The sequence below is a fragment of the Oreochromis aureus genome, linkage group 3 (assembly GCF_013358895.1).
Source record: "Oreochromis aureus strain Israel breed Guangdong linkage group 3, ZZ_aureus, whole genome shotgun sequence".
Classification (NCBI taxonomy): Eukaryota; Metazoa; Chordata; class Actinopteri; order Cichliformes; family Cichlidae; genus Oreochromis; species Oreochromis aureus.
In genome coordinates, this window is record NC_052944.1 from 20,150,934 (window position 1) to 20,176,057 (window position 25,124).

General features: G+C 39.9%; 1 protein-coding gene across 7 annotated transcripts in view; it reads left to right on the plus strand.

Moving 5' to 3' along the window:
• Nucleotides 1-358: 358 nt before the first annotated feature.
• The window catches only part of LOC116310415 (protein Dok-7), a 43,968-nt gene continuing 19,202 nt past the window's right edge, over nucleotides 359-25,124 (plus strand). For 5 of the 7 annotated variants that reach the window (XM_039605343.1, XM_039605349.1, XM_039605347.1 and 2 more), the window contains exons 1-9: nucleotides 359-1,118; nucleotides 1,209-1,254; nucleotides 3,212-3,442; nucleotides 6,275-6,475; nucleotides 14,992-15,111; nucleotides 21,239-21,337; nucleotides 21,528-22,324; nucleotides 24,207-24,255; nucleotides 24,455-25,045. In XM_039605343.1, coding sequence (XP_039461277.1) covers nucleotides 1,065-1,118; nucleotides 1,209-1,254; nucleotides 3,212-3,442; nucleotides 6,275-6,475; nucleotides 14,992-15,111; nucleotides 21,239-21,337; nucleotides 21,528-22,324; nucleotides 24,207-24,255; nucleotides 24,455-25,045 — 2,188 coding nt within the window. In that variant the 5' untranslated portion in view covers nucleotides 359-1,064. The remainder of the gene's footprint in view (nucleotides 1,119-1,208; nucleotides 1,255-3,211; nucleotides 3,443-6,274; nucleotides 6,476-14,991; nucleotides 15,112-21,238; nucleotides 21,338-21,527; nucleotides 22,325-24,206; nucleotides 24,256-24,454; nucleotides 25,046-25,124) is intronic. The other 2 variants (XM_039605344.1, XM_039605353.1) reach the window with 2 other exon arrangements.

Sequence of the window (25,124 nt, forward strand, 5' to 3'; positions counted from 1 at the left end):
ATAACTCACAAAGCAACCACTTTGTGATGGTGGGAAGAAGGAACTCATTCAACGGGAAGAAACCTCCAGCAAAGGCAGGCTCAGGGACGGGCAGCATTCTGCTACAACCGCCTGGGTGGAATAAAGAAAAAGACAAAAACAGAGCACAGAGAGACAAAAACAGACAAACAAACGAACAAAAAAACAACCCACAAATCCTGGCAACTGCTTAGTTTAACTCGTTAACGTTTTGACCTCACATGAACGGGAAAGGGTGGTGCTACATTCAACGGCCACTTTATTAGAAGATTAGTACACATATTGATCCATACTGACATGATAGCATTACACATTTACTCCACATGCATCTCCCATTCCACAAAGGTGCACTGCTGGATTGAGATCAGGTGACGGTGGAGGCCATGCGAGTACAGTGAGCCGGCTCATTGACATGGTGACGTTTTCCTGCTGGACCATTTTTTCAGTCTTCTGTTGTCCAGTGTTGGTGAGCCCATGGCAATTATAGCCTCAGTTTCCTGTTGTTATCTGACCCAGTGTGGTCTTCTGCTGCTGTAGCCCATTTGCTCCAAGGATCAACATGCTCTTTTATGCTATTCAAGTTACTGTTTCCTTCCTCTAATCTCATCAACAAGGCAATCTCGCTGAGAACTGACGCTCACTGTACATTTCCTCCGTTTCATTCTATTCTCTGCATCCTAAAGATGGTTGCTGCCCTGTGCCCTTGCTTGATTAACGAGCTGTTGAAAAGGTGTACCTAATAAAGTGTCCGGCGAGTGTATATGTCTAGTTTGATGTATTAACGTGCTCGGTTTTACTGTTAGAGTGGTGTGTGGCATGTTAAACACGCGGTAGAGTCTCACTATACCAGCCCAGGTGGCAGCAGCAGCATGGCCGGCAGACAGACACACAGGCAGGCAGACAGACAGACACTGGTCATGCCATTTTCCATGTGCCTTCCTTGCTGGGGGGCGAGTTTGCGCCCCGCTAGAGGAGAGCGCAGCTATTTTGAAAGTGACCCCTCATTCAGGCAGCGACTCTGCAGCTGTCAGGAACCATGACTGAAGATGACGGATTCTGTTGTCGTGGAGGGATACGCCAGACTCAGAGACGGGAAAAAGGTTGCTTTTACTTTGTCTTAATATGCGGATATCTCCTACGCACACTTTGACCTGTGCTTTTAAAAAACACAACTTTTCTTTGTTTCACAGTGGAAAACTAGGTGGCTCGTGTTCCGCAAACCGTCGCCTGTAGCAGGTAAAAAAAAACTTAAAAACTAGCTAATTTTGTTTTTAGCATTTTGTCACATTGTTGTTTAGAATGAAGTCTGACAGCAGCTACACAAATCTGCCGCGACAAGCTGGAGGAGGACAGTGAGCTGGTGTTGCACTGCTTGTGTTTTCTGCTGCATGAAAGCTCAACAAGCCTCGGCTTCAAAGGGCCTGCGTTTGTGTTCAAATACACAGCTTTGACCCAGGAGGCTATGGCGTCCAAGGAGGGACAAAAAGACCTAAAACCTTTTAAAATAATGCTTACTAGCAAGGTTGAAACCTGGGGCTGCGGTGTGACACAGTTTTGCATGAGAAATTCAATACAAATCAAAATCAACATGTGTGCAAACCATAGTTGGTATTAAAAGACATGTGTGTGGTGATAATGCAAATTGTGTTAAAGATCCGATACCAAGTAAATACGAGGCCAGTGTTGCCGATACTTTGAAACCTATAAAGGCAGTTTATCTAGGGGAAATTTGGCGAATTGTTGTTACTTTGTAAATTCTAAACACTAAATCACTGATTTTAACTTTTCCCAATAAGTAATTACCAGAGCAAAACACATTTAGTAGGTTTTCGTGCAGTTTCGTGCAGAAAAACATTTTTTTTCTTCGATTTTTCCTGTAATGTAAATGTGCCACTTTGGGGGAACTTCAGTTGTTTAAATGTGTTATGGGATATAAATAAAATAGACGTGACTATCAACACCAAATAGTTCAGACATTTTTAATAGTGCATTTTTGACATATATACATTGACGTTTCCAAAATAATAATAATAATTTATTTAACAAAGTTCAGTGGGCTACGTACTGAACTTAGTGGATAGAAACAAAGTATCGAGCCTATTATTGATCTAGTATCAATCTGACACCAATACCAGAGATGATATTGATAATATCGACTCTTGGATCAATTCGCCCACCTCTAGTAAAACCTGTATTACACAATGGTTCTGAAAAAGAGCTGAAACATTAGCACAAGCTAAAAGAATTTCATTAAAAGCCTTTTAGCGACTCTTTGCAAACGTTTAACGGTGGGATTGTGTTTTAAAAAACGGGAAAACTGATGCCAAAGGTGCTTTTAATCCACACACTGCCAAACACAAAATTGTCTTTTTTCCCCATGCTGTAAACTCACTCTTCTTAGCATTTCTGCACAGTTTACTTTTTCTTTTTACACAATTACATTTATAAATTATTTATATTTTTACCACGTGTACTGCTTCTGCTGTACAACAGCAGGCTTTCAGATTATTTCTAAAACAACATCACACAAGCTTCAAACCCGTGGCTCTTATTTGATCGCATCTTCAAAGCTAATGTGCTAAAGTCTGAGCCAGAGACTCGCTGTATTTTTAGATGTACCATGAATGTGAATGGTCACGCTTACCTGTGAGGCTTCGGCTCTGCGGAAATAAAATCTAGTAGTCATTAAATTTGCACACATTTTCAAATATTTTATGGAAAAGTGAGTAGATTTAGAATGAACTTGTATTTGTACTGCATTCGGTTTTACCACAGAAAGGTTTCTTGGGTATGTTGCGCTGCACAGCTTAACATGCTCCACTGGTTGGAGTGAGGCTGAGTGCTGCTCCTCTTCAAATCTTTGATGTCATGTTATCCCAGCTGTCTGTGCTCATGCCTCAGTTATGCGAGTGTGTGTGAAGGAGAGGGATGATACACGGACACACACGGTGTTGTTTTGTCAGTTGACACTGATTGTTTCAAAGGTGGCAACAAACAGAGGACACTACAGTAGCTACTGGGGGTCAAAATACATCCTGTTAGTAACGGTCAGTGTCATTTGGGGATTCCAGTATTGATTTTACTTTTTTTTTTAATAAACAGAAAAAGAAAAGAGTCGAATTTTAATAATGTTTTAATGCAGACTGTGTTCTTCTGTCTTTGTTTCGTCTCCTGCTCATTGTCTGTCCTGCAGACTGCCTCGTGTTGCTGGTTTTTAAAGACAAATCAGAGAAAGTTCACGGCAACAAGGAGAGGGCGAGCGTCACCTTGGAGGAGATCTGCGGCTTGGAAGCTGGACAGTGGTATGAGGGTGTGGCTTTTACTCTGACCATCCTCTGCCTGAATCAGGCTGTTTTGCTGGGCTTTGACAGCAGGGACGCCCTGCAGGCATGGGACGCCCGCCTGCGATATAGCCTAGGAGAAGGTGAGAAGAACCATGAGTGTGTTTGTTTTACTTGTGTTTAACATCCAGAGTTTCTTTTTCTTTCCCCTCAAAACCTTTCAAGGAATTTAAATGATGACATTTGATGTTCCTATCCAGCTGTTCAAAATTACACCCGTGCAATCATCCACATGCTTCTGAATCAATTTCCTAGATAAACAAATGATTTTTGTCTTTGATGAATATCTCTTATCTACTATCATACTACGTTTGTTGTCTAAAGTGATATTTTAACTCTAAAGCTGTTTTTTCATGTCTGATTACTCTTAAGAATGTAATTTCGTCAAGCACTGACTCTCTTTAGTGTGCATATTGTTTACTGTGTGGACTTGTTATATAAGTTACATGCATCATGAAGCAATAGGAGCTATTAATAGCAACGAACTGTTCAGCAGGTGGCAGCTGAATTTTAAATCAGTCATTAATGACGGTGCTGGGGGACCTGATTGTGTGGAAGAGGCTTAAGACAAATTGCATTGCAGTTGTTCCTTCAAGTTTGTCGTTTGTTTTGTGTTAAAGTATACGTGTGCATGCTTGGACAGATGCACTTGTGTCTGTTCAGGCTTGCATTGAGAGTTAGATAAGTGTGTGTGTGTCCTAATGCCACTGAGTGGAGTGCATCCAAGCTGGCAGAAATGTCACCTGCCAGCCGCTGGGCTGAGGGCCACCATGCACAGAGCTTTTGTTGTCTTATGTGAGACTGCATGAATCCTTTTTAACCTGAGCGATGATGTGCCGCACCTGGCCAACATGCCCTCGTCGCCGCCTCCATTAATCAATCTCACCTGGCCAAGTTTGTTCAAATCCGCCAAAGTTTTTGGTTTAGTGTTGTTAAGAAAGATCCACACTTGCTGTGTGCGAAATTTAGCAAAGTCAAAGGCAGAAACGCCAGTGAAGTGTTGTGATTCGCTCTAATTTTATAGCCGGCTTTCCTCTTTTTCTTATTGTCGAGACTCAGACTCATAACACACAGATGTCTGTGACAGGCTTTGATTGAGTGCGCTGGGCTTTAGATCTGAGCCCGTTGTGTTCGGTGCTCGGCTTGCTGATTTCATTCTGTCTGCAGCTGTTTCTCCTTTTTATTTGTGAATGAAATCAAATCCATGCAGAAGTAATCATCGTGTGAGGACACTGTGTTTTCTGCCCCTTGTGAAGCGTTTCTCCTGTTTTTGTCAGTATGCAAAATTACTTGACCGTTGTCTTTCCATTACTCATTAGTTCTGCAATCCTGCTCACTTTAATCACAGTGAACCCCAGTAGGCTGTTTGATGGTTTCTTTGATGGTTCATTAGGACAGAGTTGTAGAGCCCTCAAAAAATCCCTATAGACATTAAGTGCAGCCATTGACTGTATGTAAAAGATGGATGCAGCCAATGTTGCACCTTGTTTGTAAGCTTGCAAACTGAAGATTCAGTTAGCCAGCCATCTTGTTTTTTTTGTTGTTGTTTTTTAACAGAAGTAAATATTTTGATAAGGAATTTGAAACTGAAGTTATCATTTAATGCAAGGTTAGCAAACTACATCCATAAATGGTACATACGGATACATGTGCTCATTAGTCATAAGTAACAGATTAATAAAATGATATTTCACTCACAAAAACAGGAGTACCATCTTCTTGACTTTTAAGTACAATTAACCATCACAACAGTGTGTGTTATTTGTTAGATAATTGCAAAAAAAAACCCCATCCAGATCTGACTGTGAAACTCTTACTCATTGGCTAAAAACATGTTAGTCATAGTTTGTTACCCAATCGGTGTGCAGTTTCATGGAAAACCTTCATGAAATTTAAATGTTTTATTCATTATGACACAAAATGAATGACTGAGCCCATAAACCCATCAGAAAGCTTTTAAAGAGGTCATGTCAGAAAGCTATTTTCCCGTAGACTTCTATAGTACCAGAAGCCATGTTGTAATCACAGCTATCGCCTAGTTAATTTTTCATTTCCATGTTTTGTCACACCTGTTTTTTTTGTTTGTTTGTTTGTTTGCTTGTTGCTTTTTTAAAAATCCCAAGATAGATATCGTGAAAATGCTAATCCCTAGCCTTCAAAACAGGACTCTAGAAAACCTGTCGATGATGTTATAGAAGCTACGTTTTATACCGTCTATGCCTGCCACTTAAAGTGGCCACACTTTAAACAATGGAAAATAGAAATGGAAAAATATATTCAGGGTATATCAATTTATAAAAACAATTATCTCTACAGAATAAAACTGTTTATGCAACATACCTGGTCTGAACAGTTCTACTTTAAACTTGAATATTTTAACATGGTGGACTGTGTGGCTGTTTTGGACCAGCCCCAATGGACACTTAAGGTATTGCAGTGTTTCTGTGTTTGCTTTATTTTTCAGCCTCATACCAAAGTGAGGCTAAAACTCTTACAAAATACCTACACTTCACTATACCAGAGGACCTTTTTTCCAGCTCCCTCTTGCTAATTAGCTGCTAGATGCTAATGTTAGCAAGCTACTATATTTAGGTAAGGTACTTGCAAACATAATTACTCATAGCTTTCTAAATGGCACATATTTCACTGCAATGCAAGTTGAAAGCTGATGCTTCAGATTTACTTACAAAAATATATTCACCCAGAACGGACATTTGGGTATTTGAGAGTGACAAAATAAGATGCAGTCATTTGGCAGCTTATGAAAAAATGTATTCAGGGTTGTTTACCTCGTTTATGTGTTCCTCTTTACTCTTTCCACTCTTTCTACTTACTGTAAAACTCATTTACAGTTATTGAAATATGCGTTAAATTTGAGAATTTGGTCTGTCTTCACTCTTTTGTGTGTTTCTCAGTTCACAGATTCAGTGTTGGAGTCTTACCAGGGACCAAGTTGGAGAGCGGGCCTGCAACTCTCCATTTGTGCAACAATTTGTTGGCTCTTGCTCGGGATGTCCCTCCTGTTATTATTGGCCACTGGAACCTTCCAGACCTGCGTAGATATGGACCTGTACCAAATGGATTTGTGTTTGAAGGAGGAACAAGATGTGGCTACTGTAAGTTTATAGCTGCTTAATTATTGTCTGTTTTATGCTACATTTGAGTGTGTTAAGTTTATGTAAATTGGCTATTAAAATAATATTTTGTGCTTGGCAGAGGGTTTAGGGGATAATTGGCTATTAGGCTGCACAGCGACAAAGAAAATGTAATGCAAAATTTAATCACGGATTGTAATGTGAGGCATCTGAAACACATAAACAGTAAAAGACCTTAAACAAAAATGTAACAATGTTAAAATAACAAAATTGGAAGAAAAAGAGCATGAATGTTAAACCCCGACAGTGAATATCAAAGAAAATGTGCTTTTAAGAAAAGACAGAGAGACTCAAGTATGACTGCGTTAAACATCTCCATCCTTTCATAACATTAATATCTCCTGTGTAAAACCGGGTTCCATCATTAGAGGCTAATGGCTCATTAAATCATGATACGTGCTGTGGTTTGTGTCTCTCTCCCTCTCAAAAACACAAAATAATCACCGGCTGTGATTTGCGGTGATTCGTGCTTATCTTTCTGCCCGTGAAAGAGAAGCTCTTTCTCAGTACAATAAATCTGACTAAAAAAAATATGCTTTATAGCCTGAGGAAATACAGCTAGAAGAGGAAAGGAAGTTTGAGTCTTTGTTATTGATGATTAGTTTGTCCTTCCCTTACTTTTGCAAATGTGCCTTGTGCAAAATAGAGTGGACCTAAAACCTTTTTCCTGTGACAGGAACAGTAAATAGTCTGCAGGAATAATATTTTGGTCCAGCAGTCCAGAGAAAATTAATCTTTTTGGCTGTGTTCTTTCAGGCTCCGTTCTTAAGTGTAGAACTTCTTGGATGAAAACTCATCCTGCAGTGAAATAATAACTCAACAGTTTTTAATGTTGACCATGCTGCTGTCCGTACGATTGGGCTGATGAATAATTTATCAAACGTGGGCATATGAAGAGAGCAACAAACAGTATCCTCTGCTGCGTCCTGCAAACAAATTTGACTTTTAGTACTTTGGTTTAGCGCTTTTAAAACCCCGTGGTCATCTGTTAAGCATGCACGGACCTGATTTGGATTCCTGTGTGATGCTCGAACTTTGAATTTGCATCTTTGCATGGAGAAGATCGCTGTAAACATTAGGATTAGTGGGTTGAGCTCAGTCACTGGGTGTGTTTTTTGCTCTCTGGTTGTACATCTGGCCTCCCTCGGGCGGGCACGTTGAGGAAGATGCTCAGTGGAGTTTCATGAACCAAAAAAAGAGAGAGCCCTCAACAACTACATGTGCTGTTATCGTCATGAAAGACTGTTTGGTCCTTGTTTTTCTGCTTCCTTTTTGAAAGGCTTCATATAGAAACTTTTATCAGGCAGCTGATGGCGTGAGTTCTTCTTTAGATGTTTTATTGGAATACAGAATTTTGGTTTTCTTTAGTATATATTTAGATTTAGGAAGTGTTTTTCTGACTATGATGATTCTTGCCATGATTTCCCTGATTTCCCAATGTAGGAAGATCCTATAGTGACTGTTTTCAAATGACATCATGTCATTGCAGAAACTGCAAGCAAAGCATTAAGTATAATAACACTGTTACTATAGCAATGCAAATGAAACAGTTCTACAAACCCTGCCACCAATGGCAAATCCCACCAATCCATCAGTCTCTAAACCAGGCGTTGTCAAACATAAGGCCCAGGGGCCAGAAACGGCCTGGGAAACACAAAGGAGTACATAGATTTTGGAAGCTGTGTTTTCAAAGGTTTTACAGCCTTTCCTACTGATGAAGACGGGCACCACACCAAAGTAATTAACAGATAAACCCAGTTCTTTACAATAGACCCACAGTAAAACAAACAAACAAAAAAAAATAGAAATGAAAAGTTTCTGTGAATTAATTAAATAATTCAGTTTTGTAATTACAGGAGAGTCTGAGCAGTGAGCTACCAGAACCTTTTCTGTAATTTTACACATTTATTTATTCATTCTGGCAGATTTCTTTCTTTTCATTATGTTATTAGCAGCTTGTCATTATCATGTAAAAAACACCAAGTCCTACTGTTAAAATTCCACCCTGTTTTTGGATCAGTTGTAATAAATTTGTAGTTAAAAGCCTTTACACTGACACAAAAGAGAGGTTTTTCTATTTTGGCCAAATTAAAATCATAGTGTGCTGTATGTTTCACATGATGTAAAATGAATTTAACATCCTGGCTCAGTGGCTCTAAACTGACACTGGAAATATGTTTTGATTTGTCCATATAACCTACCAGAAATATTGTTGTCTGGTTCATTACTGATGAATCAATATTAGCTATTAGATATCATTAGCTAAAAAGCAGCCACTATTGCTTTAACAAATTGTTTGCCCCTTTTTGTCCCCAATGGGAGCGTTACTGGCCAGTTTGGCCCAGCATTACACAGAACGTTATATATTTAGCACATTTAGCACTGGCGTTCTTGTTATGCACTTTAATCTTGACGGCAGTAGAAGGGATGTGTGTAAAAACATTGCTAAAATGCTTCAGTGGCGGATCTTTTCTGTTTTTTACTAGTTAAAGTGCTCCAGCAGATCATCTGTGTGGATCTCAACCACCCAAAACTGTCAGTTTGTTATTTTTTTTTTTTTTCAATTTTTTGCAGGGTGCTTTGAATGTTCATGGATTAAAACAGATGATATATTGAAAGGCTTGTGCTGCATTTGTATGGAGTATCCAGTTTCTTGGAACGGTGCTTCACCCTCCAGGACTTCACGCTGAGCACGTGATCGAAAGCTATGAATCACACAGTTGTGTCATTAAGTAAATCACAGAGCTGTCCACACTTTGCTTTTCCAAACTGTGCTCATAGGAGCATTAAAGGAGCGGATGAGCAGATGTGAATCGTTACTTCTGATCAAAATTTCCAGAGTATAATCAGAGCGACAATACGATGCAGATATTTTGAGTTTTGTCGAAGCGTCTGGCTTTATAGTGACGTAACAAGATACGTACACAATCATCTGATCACGCGTGTTTGGTTCCGTCTGAGAGGAAATTGGATTTAGATTGTTTCCAAACCCCACAACCTTTTGTTTTGTTTTTTTGCCACATAACCCATTTTAACACTACACAGTAAAAAGCATCTGGAGTAACGATGTGACAGCAATGTATTTCACATGCTAGGTATCAGCTTACCATAAAGAAAACACTGCTCAGCTGTGAAAATGGTAAGAAACTGAGTTGGAGTTGCTCTGCTGGACAAACTATAGGATGACATGTTCTAAGATGTCTGTTGTTCTCATTATGCTCCGTGTCGTACATATGATACACAGGCAGCTCCTTACCTTTGAGTCTGTCCATTTAGTCTGTTGATTTAAAGTTTTTAAAAGGGTTTTGTTCTTAAAATTGCAGTTTTATTGAGTGAAATTAGGTTTGACTTTATTATGTTTTAGTCAAGCCCTGTGACAGACTGGCGACCTGTCGCAGGGCTGTACCTGCCTTTTGCCCTAAGACAGCAAGGATAGCCCCCCACAACCCTGCAACCCTGAAAAGGATAAGTGGAAGAGAATGGATGGATGGATGTTTTAGTCACATGCTAGAAGAGCATATTTTCAGAAACTTGAACATGTCACCTTAGAGATGACATGTCATACATGTATTTTGGCCTTGTGGTTCTTCTTTTTTTAAATGACCCCCTTCTTTGAAGCATTATGTAATCACCCCACTTGGAGGATGTTCATTCAACTCTTTGACTTTGTACCAAATAAACAAACCACCACAGATGTGACGCAAATGCACTTTTGTTTAAAAGCCGAACATTCTGGCTTCATGAAACATGCCTCAAACAAGTTAATTTAATTATTGATCTGTTTTTCCCAGATTAAGCACAGAGGAGGGAAAATATGGAATCACTTTGTGATTTGGATGTGTAAAACAGACACTTTTTAATATTAAAAATAGTCAGCATTTAAAAGAGTGTTTGCAGACCTCAGCAAGCTGTTATACCTGGCTGATCTCCAAGAAGAGAGCTGTCAGTCAAAAGGATTATACAACTCCTTGTTTTTCCCCAGTCAGCTGTGTCTAAGAAAAGTGCAAAGTGTTAAGAGTAAAAAAGGAAAACTTAAGGGTAGATGGAAGATGTCAAAGAGTCAGAAGAAAATTGAAAATGCTCAAAAAAACCCATAAATAGGCAGAAAGAAGAATCAGTGGTTTTGTGATAAAACTGTAAAAAATGGGATCGCCAGCATTAACGCCTAATGGGAAGAAAACAAGGTTAGAGTGCGCGAACACAATTGTGCACTGTGGATGATTTGCTAAGAGTCCCGTTCAGTGATGAATCTGCATTTGCCAAAGGGGGATGATGCAGCGACTTTTATTTGGTGCCATAAAAAAGATGAAGGCCTTGAGAAATCAAGCAAAAATGGAGCAGGAGAGATGAAAGTCATTACCTCAACAGTAAATGCACAGGTGTAGACTGCTTTACGCTTTTCTTATTGCACTGAGGGCGTGGTTTTGGTTATGATTAGGATTAGTTTTCAACATCACGATGATGTCGATGCATCTTGTCACAGAAGAAAGGAAATGCAGACAGACTCGTTGACATGGTCAGCACACAGTCTAAATCTTAACCCAAACACAAAATTTACAATGTCTGGAAAAAATGTGCCATTACATAAAATTATTTAATTAGTTTGAAGTTTGTTTCATGAAGTCAGAGTTGTTCAGATAGTAAACAACAAAAGGAAAAAACAACAACACTTTATCACATCTGTGGTTTGTTTATTGCTGCAAAGTAAAAGAGTTCAGTGAACATCTTCCAAGTGTGACGACTTCATGTTTTTTGCCAGAGGTTGTAAGTTTTTCCATGTCGTCTAAAATTCATATCCAGTGGCATACACTCCAATAAGGCCACATCGGCTAATAATATTGTATAGCCTATGTTTAGGTCGGGCTCTGAATACTACAGTGTATGATTACAACGCAGTGATCACAAGAATGAAGACGGCTGTGACTCGTGTGTAATATTTTGTACTTTGCTCAGATGTTCTTCATGTACTTGCTTTTTCCTTTGAGATGCAAGATTGTTGAAATCCTGCTTTTGATTGCTCGTGCTTCCACAGACATGTAATACCAAAGACCCCAGGTAACCGAAGTACTCTCTGAATGACTCACATTCAAAAGCTTCAACTCGACTCGACTCATTTTTTTAAAAACCATGTCATGGCGCTCTTTCAGAAGTGTTCCGGTGGCCTTTACTGCTTCATTAATCTGATTTCTGAGCTTTGATTTTTGCTCTGTGCCTTTTTTCCTGTCCACACACTTTCGATCATGTGTGATATCAGTCAAAATTCAAAGAGTGGGCTTGCTGTGGCTGCTTTGAATTGCTTAGAAGTGTAATGGAGAGCACACAGCGTGACAGTTAGCAAACTATGTTTCAGTCGTTCTTGTTTGTTCGTTGCGTTTTATTGACTCGGCAGATGAAGCATTAGAAAAACATCTGTTCAGAACAACAAGAAAGGAAACGATTCAGTCTGTGCATAATCACCCCTGCTGTGCCCCAAACTCAGCAGCATGCATCACTCTGGAGAAGCTGTCAGAGTTTTCCTTAAGGTCTGTTTGAACACGTCGGGCCGCGTGGGTCCCTGTGATAAGATAAAGTTTGAAAAATTCAACAGATGTGAAACTATTAAAGTGAAGAGGACCGTATGTGAACACCTGGAGGGGACAGACAGAGACATTGGAGCATTAAAGATACATGATGACCCTCCTGGAAACATGACACTTTTTTTTGTTTTAATTTAAGAACCAATAAGCCTTCAGTAGTCTACCCTAGCTTATCATAAATAAGGTTAAACATTGTACAGAAAAGGGGGAAAAAAAGCCTGCATCTCAGTGTTTGTGTGCGGTGAACGCCGAGCATTCCTGTGACATGTAATCCCTCGGCACAGTTTATCCACAGCACGGCGAGAAGTGATTTAACTGTGCTGGGTGTCTCACTTTTGGTTAGAGCAGCTGTAGAACTGCAAGCTGCATTTGTCCTGCCTTTTGTCCGCACCACGGGCGAATGGTCATTTAAATAATGTGTAGGTGTGCGTGCGAAATGCTTAGCGCTAAAGTGACAGATGGAAAATAATGGACAATTAATCAAGATGAGAAATCTGTTGGATATGATACTTTATTAAATCACAGAATAACACAGGATCACTCAAAGAGGTACATGAGAGAACTGAATTCTAAAACTTTAACTAGCAATTAGATTTATACTTAAAATTATATAATAATAAATGCATTTTCCTTACACCATTTAAGGGGAAATAATCAGGCTTTCCAGCTGTATAAGATTTATTTCCAAGAAGCATTGTTACAACAAAGAAATTATCAACCAAAATCACACTTTGGTTTCAGTTTAGTTGCTAGATAAAGTAGAAAGTATTATAGTTCATAAATATATATAATGTCCAAAACATACGACTGCACATAATTGCTCGTTTTTAACCCCGTCTTCTGGGTGTGTAAGCAGCCAGCAGTAACAAGTCGTCAGTATAATAATTATTTTGTAACTTTGCTGTACCAAAGTGTTCAGAAAAACGATTTTCTCTAAACGCAGTCAAAATGACCTCTCAGTAATTAGTGCTCTTATAGTTTTGTTACTTTATTTACTTGCTTTGTTTGTTCCTGAATTTTATCGTCCTGGAATAGTTAAACTGGATAATGTTTACATGCGTTTATGAAGGTTGCGAACATGGTAGTGAAGGAAATCTGAATTTCACATTAAAGTAATTAAAGTTTGCTAGACTTTCATGTTGAGCCGTTTGGATGACTCTGCTGCTTTCGAAATAAAAAAGCCAACCTTGGCTGTCGGCGCTTGCTCATTTACACTTCCCACTTAACAAAGTTGGATTTTATAAGCTTTGTATGGATGCTGTGTTTTTTATCACCTCTTGGAGCAGAGACCAGAAGGGTCCATTTGAGTTGTTTTCATTCCTGCAGAGATTAATGTGAACTAACAAGCTTTGCCACCTGTTCTTTGTTTTGTTTTGAATGTTTGTTTTTGTTTTTGGATTTTTTATTTTTTGGGTAATCGTGCATTTATTAGTGTAACTAAAATGCAGTCACCTATGAAAAGCAACATGTATATAAATTTGTAACGTTGCAAGATGAACGTGTATGAGGTGAGACACCCCTTAATCAGCTCCATCGTAAAAGCACAAAGGAGGCAATAAATCTTTAGTTTGAACAGGTTAAAACACTTGAGCAGACTTTGGTGCTGACCTTTGACCCCTGCTCACAGCCACAGCAGTGTAAGGGCAGCTTTGACATGGGTGGCTTCAGCTGCAGAATGACACAACAACACTTTGTAATGCGCAGGCCGTTGTGCTGTCAGAGGGAGGTCAAGAGACCTCAGGAGAACGTGACCCCTCTGACCTCTCCCTTATATTAAATCCTCCTTTATTAGACTTTAAATTGTTGAAATAGACAAACTGGGAGCCATAAAGAAGGAACTTTTTTATTATGTAATACTTTATAACTACAGCTTTGACTTGTGAAACGCATCATCATCATCATCATACCTCGGTTACTTCCTGAAAAGGTTCATGTAGTGCTCGTTTACACACACTACACACTATAAATGATCTGTCTTTATCTATCCCTATCTATCTATATCTCTGTCTATCTGTATATCCATCTGTATATATCTCTATCTCTATCTCTATATCTCTGTCTCTCTCTCTCTATCTTTATCTATCCCTATCCATCTGTATCTCTCTATATATCTCTATATCTATCTACATCTATATGTATCTATTGTAACAAATTCTCTTCTACTTTTAGGCGGTATTTTCTTCATGAAATTATTTTTATATTGATATGAAAAATAAATCATTTGATTTCAATAAAAAAAAAATTGACAGATGGTCTTTGATTAATTGTTGTTATTATTAGCAGCTGTGTTTTGTAAAATATCTGAGTGGTCCATGATTTTGGCGAGCTGTTGACTTTCCTTGTAGAACCATCGAGGAAAGTCGTGGCTTGGAGTAAAAACTTTATGTCCCACTTACGTAAAGATTATGGCTGCCATTTTTTTTTTTTTTACATCAGAATTAAAGCTGTTCTCACTGGTCCCGGGTGAAAATTGTGTTGCTGTAATATTAATTTGCTCATATAGTAAGCTATGAAAACAGAAAGGGTCAAAAACATCAGCTTATGACATTGAGCGCATGTTAGCGTGTTGATGTTAGCACTTACCTCAAAGCACTTTGCCTAAGTAACCATTATGAAGCTGTTAGAATGACTGTCCTTGTTTAAAAGTAAAAGAGAAATAGTTTTTAATTTTAAATAGTAACCAAATATTTCTCAGTTTAGGACATTTTGATGGTAGTTGAAAAGTAGAAATGTTTTTTCTAAAATTGGAAAATTTGCCTCATTTTACTGATTTATAGCAAGAAACAGCCTGACCTTGTAATTATATTGGCATCACCAATGTTGCACGATCTTTCTTGTTCATTATTTACTGTAAAATATACTTCCATAAATTAGCTTAAAACTAATGAAGTCTATTTTCAGGGGCTGGTGTTTTTCTGCTCGCATCTGCTGAGAGCGAGCAGATCAGCTTTCTATTCGACTGCATCGTCAGAGGCATCTCCCCCACCCGAGGCCCTTTTGGACTGCGGCCCATTTTGCCAGGTCAGTATCAGAGGTGTTTCATATTGCTTGGCTGAAAAAGGACGGAGAAGTTATACGGAGGGAGAATGTTAAGATGGAGGAGTAATTGTTTTAAAGCTGTGGTTCTTGGGGAAAGCAAGCGACTCGCTGACTTATTTCAATAACATTTAACTTTTAGCCTTTTAGCGAACGAGGCTGGGGGGAGTGACTTCTGAGAATTCCTGCCTTAAAGAAAAGAAGTGGACTTCTAAGTATAAATACTAAAGTCAACATTTACCGTTATAATTTTAGCTAACTCTGCTTGTGTTGCTTATAGAGATTCATCATGGCTGACATGCTCTAGCTTCCTGAAATCCACCCATTTTTGGCAGAATAAAGCCAGAGGATTTCTTTGATGATGGATACGCTTTGATCTGCCTAAATTATGTCTGGCAGCTGTTTTTATTTTTTTTTTTGTAAATGCAATTACATAAATCCCCATGAACCAATTTATCATTTTAGTCAAACGTCCTAACCCCTGACTTAAGTGATGAATGTAAAGCTTTAGGTCACCTTAAACTTCAGTAGGAGGATGACTATTGTACTCACTCTGATTAGGTAACAAATTCAATTGTATTCTATGTATAGTCCAGGGTGAAGTGCTACTGGTGGGCACGTTAGAGGATGGATCTAGTTCCAGATTGCTGTCAGGTTTCAGTTTGTGGAAGATGTCAAGCACCAAAGTGTAAATGGTAAACAAGGTTCTTCTGTTCCTTTGCAATCTGCTGTGAAAATCTGACACGTGTCAGTTGTCTTCACTAATGGCAGGTCTGCCTTTTGTGATATAATATCACTATTTATTTAAAATACAGTAGTGAAAGTAGATGAAAGGAATTCATCAAAAATGTGAATTGAAAAAAGTACCGTGCCCTGTGAATACTGTGAATAATTTCTTAATCAGAAATCAGGCAATTGAGGTAATTTTAAGGTGCCAGTGTTAGAGTATTATGTTCTACTTTTTTAAGATACTAACCAGTAACTCTGAAGACTGAAGAATCGATACATTATTTATCAGAAATATGACAAAGAGAAACAGAAGAAATGAATTTTTAAGTTTGAGTTTGGTGTTATAGCCAGAAATGTTTTGATTTTATGGTGTGAGGAGCAGTGTTGGTCAAGTTACTTGAAAATAGTAATTACTAATTACTGATTACTTCTCCAAGAAAGTAATCCCATTACTTTACTGATGACTTATTTTCAAAAGTAATTAGTTACTTTATTACTTTTAAAAAACATGATACACAACCTTTTATATGTTATAAAGCAATAGACCTTTCAGCCCAATTTTATTTTTTCTGCATAATCCATCATATAAAATTGAATCAAATGGAAAAATCTCTTTAGAAAACTTGTTTTATTACTTTTAATCTTTTAACATTATGCACATTGAATCAAGCAAGAATTAAATTATGTGCAACAGTCTTTGACTTGAAGAAATTTGTTTAACATTTAAACCTATTTTCTGCATATTCCAGCATATAAAATAAAATATTTTTTTGTCTACACTCACTCTTTCAAATAGATGCAAATAAATAAAATCATAGATTCAGCAGCACTAAGTCCTGTCGCCCTTAAATCTATTTTCACCTGTTTAGCAGGAGTGGGGCCCGTGAAGGTTTGCCCAGTACTGCAGCGGTCATGTCAGTGGGGGGATCCGGGGGTTTCTCTGTGAATTTCACATTCCCATGGCAGCGTGCTCGGCGCTTGCTCAGATTTGAAGTTTAATTTTTCGCTGTAGAAAGAAGTTTTCTTCCCATGCAGAGTGAACAGCAGACGCTAATGTTTTTGTCACTTTTTACGAAATCAAACTCAAAGTAATGTCAGTACTTCTGAGCTTTAAACGCTGCTTGGTCGTACTCTCTCCTGCACTCCATATTATCCACTGTTGATCTAAACACGTCTGTTGCTACCACGAATGTCGCACGCTCGTACGTTGTTGTCATGAGACACTCTCACAAACAAAATCACGGTTTAGTAACACAGTAACGCAGAAACGCAGAGTGCTTATGGGAAAGTAACAGTAATCTAATTACTTTTTTGCAATAGTAATCCCTTACTTTATTAGTTACTTGAAAAAAGTAATCGGATTACGCGTTACTGCCCATCTCTGTTGAGGAGTGATCATTTTTGAGTGGGAGGGTTATGTGCTAATGCTTGCTAGCTTGTTGTAGAAAGGGCATCCATGAATTGCATGTGTGTATCATATAAACACCAATACCTGCTAACACATTTTGACTGACTGTACAAAATGAAGCACAGATCTCTTGTCTTTGGTACAGTTACTGTACAGCAGTGTATATTATTTGTTTGTCCAAAGTGTGGCCCAGGGCCTCCTGGTGCCCACAAAGGTACTAGAGGTGGTTTGCAGCAAGAACAGAAACTTAGTTTGAAATTACTCATGGTTACAGTTCCATCCATCCAGTCTCCTCCTGTTATCAGGCTCGCGAGGGGGCACAAGCCTATCCCAGCTGTCATAGGGCGAGAGGTGGGGTACAGTCTGTCACAGGCCTGTTACAGTTACATATTTATATACATATTTATGTAAACAAAAACTGGTAATAGGAGGAGATTCACTTGTGATACAAACTCATTACTTTGATCTACATTTACTGCTTTTTCTTGAATTTTGATTAGAGTGAAGATTTAAGACTGGGTGGGCCTCATGGGAATTTTCTGGGTTTTAAGTGGGCTGAAACATTCTTCACGTTGGGAATGGCTGTGTAATATTATCTCAATAAACATGCACACCAGGTCCAGTAAGATGAAAAATAAAATATAAGTTGTAATTTGGTACAGCGTCATGATCCATGTTATATTTGCTCAAACATTAGATACAAAACAGAAAAAGCTGTAGCCATTCTTGGATATATTTTGTATTTTACATTTCCCCATATTTGGTCACTTCTTTTAAACACTTTCAAATGTTAGATGACGTGTTACTGAAGTGGTTAAACATTATTTGGTTCCCCGCTGTTTCCTGCAACACTTTTGATTTTCCACTCTAGCAGTTACAAAAAAAACAAAACACTTCTCACCCAGCCTCCAACTTAACAGGAAATGTTGAGAGAGTAGCTGCAGGGCCTTGTGGATATTTTGGTTTTCACACATCTTGCCGCCCAATCGCATGTTGAGCTCATATTCCTATTATTGTGATGCATAGTAGAATAAATAGTAGGGAGGATGTGGGTTGGGGTGGGGGTGGGGGGTCAAAGTCATGGTAGCAGAGCAGCCAAAGCCTCCTAATCGCTTCGGGCATGTGTGTAACCTCATCCACAGCATTCCACTGCTGCCTCCCCCCCATCATTCTTGGTCACAGTGCTCTTGGCTCTCCCCTCCCCTTTTTCCTCATCTTTCACTTTGTCTTCTCCCCCTTTGCAGTCCTTAACCGCGTCTCTCGTTCTCACTTACCTTTCACCTCACAGTCCATGTCCGCGTCTGTCTGTATTGCATGATTAAATCTCTATTTTGATTAATTACAGTTAATGTTCTTGGCTTATTTATCTGTCTCTCGCCCTTGGATGCTCCAGTGTGTCCACCTCTAGTTTTCCTGCTTTGTGTTTAGTTCCCTGCATACAAACTGTTCCCGCAGTGCTCCTTTTTGCATTTGGTCATAAGTACGTTTGTCTGTAAAGATGAAACATAAAAAGCAGCTGGAAATGTAACCTACATGCATTTTAAGCTGTCAGACAAGAAAAAAACACCTCAATTGATGAAAGATTATGTAAAACGCTGATGGCTGGTTAGATTGGCCTTCATATAGGGCTAAACTAAGATTGACATTTGATCATTTGTACTTATCACTGTAGATTTATTTCATGTAGATTCTTTATTCCACAACCGCAGACATTAGAAAAATGTAGTGAGGACATTTATGAAGCCTGTTTACAGCTCACTGCCATCTTTGCCAACTTCTGGAGCCATAAAATCCAAATGTGGCCAAAGGGGAGTAACCCTGAAGGCCTGAACAGAGCTCAGCCGGGCTGTGCAAACCTCAAAAATATTGCTGACCTTGATAGATTGGATACCTGTCAGTCAAGCAAGCATCACCTGAGGCTGGCTTAGTGCTTGTTAGAAGAGCAAATGATTTTCACTTAGTTTAAATTTAGCACACCAAAAAGCAAAACTATGCCTGAACTGAATCAACAACTTATATTTGAGAATAAAGTGATAAAAATACAAACTCCTCATTTTACACTATGAAATGCTAAGTGCAGCTGATTCAGTAGCAAAAACTTTACAGCATTAACTTAAAGTGATCATTTTCTGTGTGTCTTTATCAGTCTCGCACGTTGTTATGGTTAGGCAGACTCTTTTTCAGTTTGCAGGCATTTGTTTATGCACAGCTGTCTTGAGGTCCGTCCTACCACAGCATTTCAGTCGGGTTAAGGTCTGGACAAACAAATTCTTTTCCTTTTCAGACATTCTGTTGTAGATTTGCTGCTGTGCTTGGGATCATTGTCCTGTTGCATGATTCATTTTCAGCCAGGCTTGAGCTCTTGGACAGATGGGCTCTAGAAAACTTTGCTACACAGAGGAGTTCATGGTGCCAAGATCCTGATCCTGCAAAACAAGCCCAAATCATCACCCCTACACCACTGTCATTGACAGCTGGTATGAGGTGTTTGTGCTGATGTGCTCTGTTTGGCTTTTGGCAGACGTGCACAGCCAAACATCTCCACTTTGGTCTCATCTGTGCAAAAGAAATTGTTCCAGAAGTCTTGTTCACATAGAGCTTTGCAAACCAAACCTCGCTGCCATTTCCTGCAATCCTTCCAAACACATCACACTTGTTGAGTCCTTTTCTAAATGTACTGTTATGAACTTTGACATTTAACATACTAACTGAGGCCTGTAGAGTCTAAGATGTAGCTCCTGGGATTTTTGCAGTTTCTACAGTATTGCTTCAGTATTATGTTATACTGTCACAATAGGGGATGCTCATATTAAACATGGCCAGAATTTCAAGTAATGAGGTTAGTGTATGTACCAGTAATCTCTGTGAGTCAAAAGCTCAGGCTTCAGACTGCTCTAAACACTGTGATGTCAGAGGATGTCTCTAATACTGTATGGTTGTATGAGCACAGAAACTCCACCCACCTGCTGTCCAGACCTCCTGTTTCTGAGTGGCAGGCAATCAGAAGAAAGTTGGCTTAAAGGGAGAGGCTATAACTGCTTGTTTCAGGCAGAGGATGATCTAAGGCGTTACATCAAGGGCCTAACTTTGACTCATGCATGTTGTAGTCCAGTAATGTAAGCATGGAGTTCAGTCAGAAACAGGAAAACTCCACAAAAATCTACAAAATACTTAAAGGAAAAATAATGGAGGAACCTCAGCCTATATGTATAAATGTAAATATATGTATATGAGGAAGCCTGCTTTCTCAAGCGACACCATTAAAGGAGTGTGTGGTCAACATGTGGGGAAAAAAACATATTTTTTTAATTTTTTCCCAGTGTGACCTTTTTCAAACACCTTTTTAGACACTCCTGTACACTGGAGGTCAGTACTCATCACCTGGGATTTCAGACTTATGGTATATTTACCACTTTACTGATGCAGGATTTAGATGGATATAAAAAAATATATCAGCCCAATGTTAGAACTGACCTTGATGGTCCAAGGCACATTAGATTCATGCACGGCCCACAGCAGCAGAACGCGTACCAGCAGAGCCACGTGGCAGCACTATTAATACACCCCTCGGTGTTGCACAAATACTGCTAGGTGTTCCCCTGTGTGACCCTTTTCTCTGCCTGTCCAACAGCACGCTACACTCAGAGATCAAATAATAGCACACGTCCACAAAGTTGTTTACTCCTTTTCACTTACACCTTGTGGCTGACACTGTTTGCTCGTTCACAGACAGTTGAGTGAGACCGTTGCAGTTTAGAGTGTCCCCTCTCATGTCTTTAGAGTAGCTGGATGTGTTTTCGCAGCTGTGCCCGTGTCACCGCCGCGGCTCAGCTGCGTCACATTTGATCCCATATCTCATTGACAGTGTCGAGATTCATCACACTTAGCACTTACACTTCATTTTTCTCTGCCCGACTTTTCATGATTGAGATCATGCTGGCTGCTATTTATAATAGAGCCCTTTGTTTTTTACAGATCCCAGTGCCAGCCAAACCACTTCAGAGGAAAAGCTGAACCTCGAGGCCCAGGAGCTAGAGAAACGACTGAGCATGCTCTCTCATGGGAGTGGCACAGGTAGAAAACGCGACCAAAGTTTTTGGGTGCGCTTTCAGGTGCTTTGATTTATTGTTCCATTAAGTGGAAGAAAAAAAGACTGAGGCAAAACGAGTGCGTCATGATTCCTTAATGTGCTTTGTTGATGAAAGCAGTGTTTTTGTTGATTAAATTCATTAAAGGTTTAATTATGTTCTGCTCGTCTTGGCAGTCTCTTCCACTTACTGCCCGTCTGCTGGGGGCGACGACCGCAGCATTTCTGGTTCTTCTGACACTTCAGACACCAGCCATTCAGACTGCAGCATTGGCAGCCGGCTGGGAATTTGGACTGAACCGGCTTCCAACCCACCTGAAAACGTCAGCCACGCGGGCGCTAAAGTGCCACTGCAGATCAGCGAGAAGCTTTCCACCAACCAGGGAGGTGGACACCGGCCTGCGGCCAAGCCGCCCCGGCAGCTTCAGGAAATCGGTCGTCAGAGCTCATCAGACAGTGGCATCGCTACTGGCAGCCATTCCTCGTACACTGGTAGTTTCTCCTCCTACACAGGCAGTCTGGATATGACCCCCGGAGAGGACTTTGGTTCTTTTTTAAGCCTGCCTCCACATTTGGCTCAAGATCTGAGCCCTTGCACTTGCCCTGCTGTTCCTGGACATGACTACCAGGTGCCAACTTCACTTAGGTATGTCTATGACACTCCCAGGAGTGTTTTACAGGAGGCAGGTGGAGGTGCCAAAGACAATGAAGCCTCCACCTCAACTAAAGACCCTCCAGCCCTTTCAGGGTTCACAGCAGAGGCAGCAAAACAGGACAAGAGCAGTGCCACAACCCCTGAGGCTCACTCAGAAGCTACTGAAAGTCAGTCAGTCAGTGAACTCTTGCAGGGCCTTTCAGTGACGAATAAGAAAACCAAGGTGGCACCCTCTAGTGACTCTTGTAATACCTGCGCCTCCCTCACTTCTGTCAACAAAACCATCGTGACCATCTGCTCTGTATGCGGTGGAGTTAAGGTAAGTGGAAACACAAGTATTCTGTTTGTTTTCTGGCAAAAGGGAATGTTGATCAGATCTGGGTTAAACAAGCGTAGCTGCGTTCTCCTGAACCGTCTGTTTTTCCATCGAACTTCAAAAAAAGAAGGAAAAAAAGTCATCAGTCCTGTTCAAATGGTCTCGTGAACACGCTCCATTGTATAACCCGCTGTCACGCAGTAGCAGCTTGTGTGCACAGGCTTTATCATCAGTGTATCATCTGTTCTGTAGCCCGCTTGTCAGTGTGACCTTTGTGGTATCGTGCGGGCTGACGGTGATGCCGCGCTGCGTTTGGTGTCAGAACAACTAACAGTCCCACGGCCCATCTGTCCAACACGTTAGTGTTTCTGCAGTTTTACACTGTCACTGAATATGGCAGATTCACACCTTGTAAGTTATGAGTGACTTGCAATTTTCTATCCTTATTACACCTCTGCATCTGTATATCTGTATATGCATATCTAGGTCAAAACACACAATCTTTATTTAATGCCTTTAACGCCCTTTAGGCTCACTTCAAGCTGTTTAACTCCGTGTGTGCTTCACTCGCCTGTGAGCGCCAAACTATTTTGTTGTTTTTTTTAAATTCTCAAGTGCAGAATGGACTTTGGTGGTTCTTTGTTTGAGCTATGGCTTTGGCTGACTTCTTCTGTGGTGTCAGAGTTGGTGTGATTTTTTTTTTTTCTTTTTCACAGTGTAGTCTTTGTAAGGGATACAGCTGATAATTATTTATCTTATTAATGAATATGGGGACTATTTTCACAAAAAATTTGTGCATATTATGTGGATAAAATACTTATTATTATTCATTCAGAGCTAGAATTGGAGACAGTTTGGCCTTTTTTGCTTTTCTCAGAATTGCATGATACATGATACATGTTCTGATTGGCCAGCGATGGCTTGAGGATTAATCATTTGTTGCCTTTTGGAGTAACTGGGAGTTATACACACATACAGTGCATTATCTGATGTCTTGCTGCTTTCAGGTACGAAAGTAGCTGAAGGTTTTTTCTGTTCCTTATTAGTCACTTTTACTCAATACAGAGAGCTCCACCTGCTGGCAGTGCATTTATTTAAGAGTGCAAACTGCATTTGTTTGATTGGCTAGATAAAAAAAAATCAGCTCTGTATTTTCTGTTTGTCTACAGTGAAGTAGATGAACACTAGTTATTGGCCAGATGGATCAGACATGAGTGCCACGGGAGGGAATCCAACTCCTTCAGCCTGAACAACACAATCCACCCCTGTAGTGTTCACTGGCTCAGTGGAAAAGGGCTCGTTCACAGGACGCATCAAACCGTGACTATTATAATTACAATCACACGGATGTAATAAGATTTAAGGAACCTGGTTGGTTTCTCACTAGGGGAGTGTGTGTAATCGTTTTATAAGATAAAACAAAGCAGCGCTGGCCTGTGATCATGTGATGCTGAAGTCAGACAGCCCCTGATATAACACTCAGAGCATTCACAGCCGTGACACCTGATTTACACTCAAAATCAGGCAAATCGTAATAATTTGGAAATCATAATCAGTCAAATCAACATAATTTTACCGCATTTGCTCAAAGTGGACAGTGCAGATGTTTAATGAAATGACTGGGCCTTTCTAAACTAAATGCATAAATAAAAATATATAATTTTGAGTCATTTTAAAGACTTTGGTTCTCAGAGGAAGCAGTGGGCTTGTGAGCCGTAGCCAGGCTGCTGAAGCGTGAAATCCCTGAGTCACTTTTGTTCTTTTCATCAGCTTTGTTGACAAAAAATAAACTAAAATGTAGGTCATTGCGAGCCTTTCCCTCATATTTCAATAATAGAGTGGGCTGTTAAAATAAAAGTCATTTTTTTTCGTCAATATTTCACAGGGGACTCCATACAGCCCTTGTAGTTCTTCAGCGATACCTACCGTACCAGGTAAGGATACTCCTCTGCAGTCTTTCATGCATGCTGTGTGTGGTTTCTCTTGCATGCATAAACGGTTTTAAACCACGCTTGGCAAAAAACATTGATGTAGCAGCCACAGCTTGCTGTTCTGATTTGGGACAGAAATCAAAGTTGTTGTAGGGTTTTTTTAAAAAAATTTTGCCTCCAGAACATCATATTTTCAATCCAGCAGATCAAAGTGGTGACAAATCACCATGCAGACCCAGTACCAGTGAATGCACTGTTGCGGAGATGAAAATTCAGGAGACCTCTCCTGGCTCTGAAATCGTCCACAGTGCGGGGATGCCAACTGTGAAGATGAGTGAGGAGTCACGGCTGCCAAAAAAAGGAAGAGAGAAATTAGCCTGTCTTTTAGCTGATCTGCTCGGCTTTCCAGGCACAGATAGCCAGCCAGAGGCAAAGACACACAGATTGAACCTGTATGAGTCAATGAGCCCTGCTTTTGGTAATGAGCTTAATTTGGCACCAGCAGTACCATTACAAGACTCACAGCAAGACAAAAGAGCTGTCATTTATGAAAACTGTTTGAAGTGTCAAGGAGAGCACTGCCAGCCTCCACCGCGGGCCGTGCCCGCTCAAAAGTGGTGCAACAGGAACATTTCCCCTTTAAAAAGCTTTCCGACTTGGTTGCACCTGAAGAAGAGCCAAGAACATCCAGCTAATGAGGAGTTACTGTACCAAGCCCTAAACGATTCATCACAGAGAGCGGATGGGCAGTGTCAGTATGAAGAGATAAATGGATCGACAGTGACCAGTGAAGGTAAGAGGCCACCTTCGACAGTTTCCTCTTCAGCTGATCGCAAACTTCAGATCCTTGGCTGGCTTCCTTTTTTCCCCCA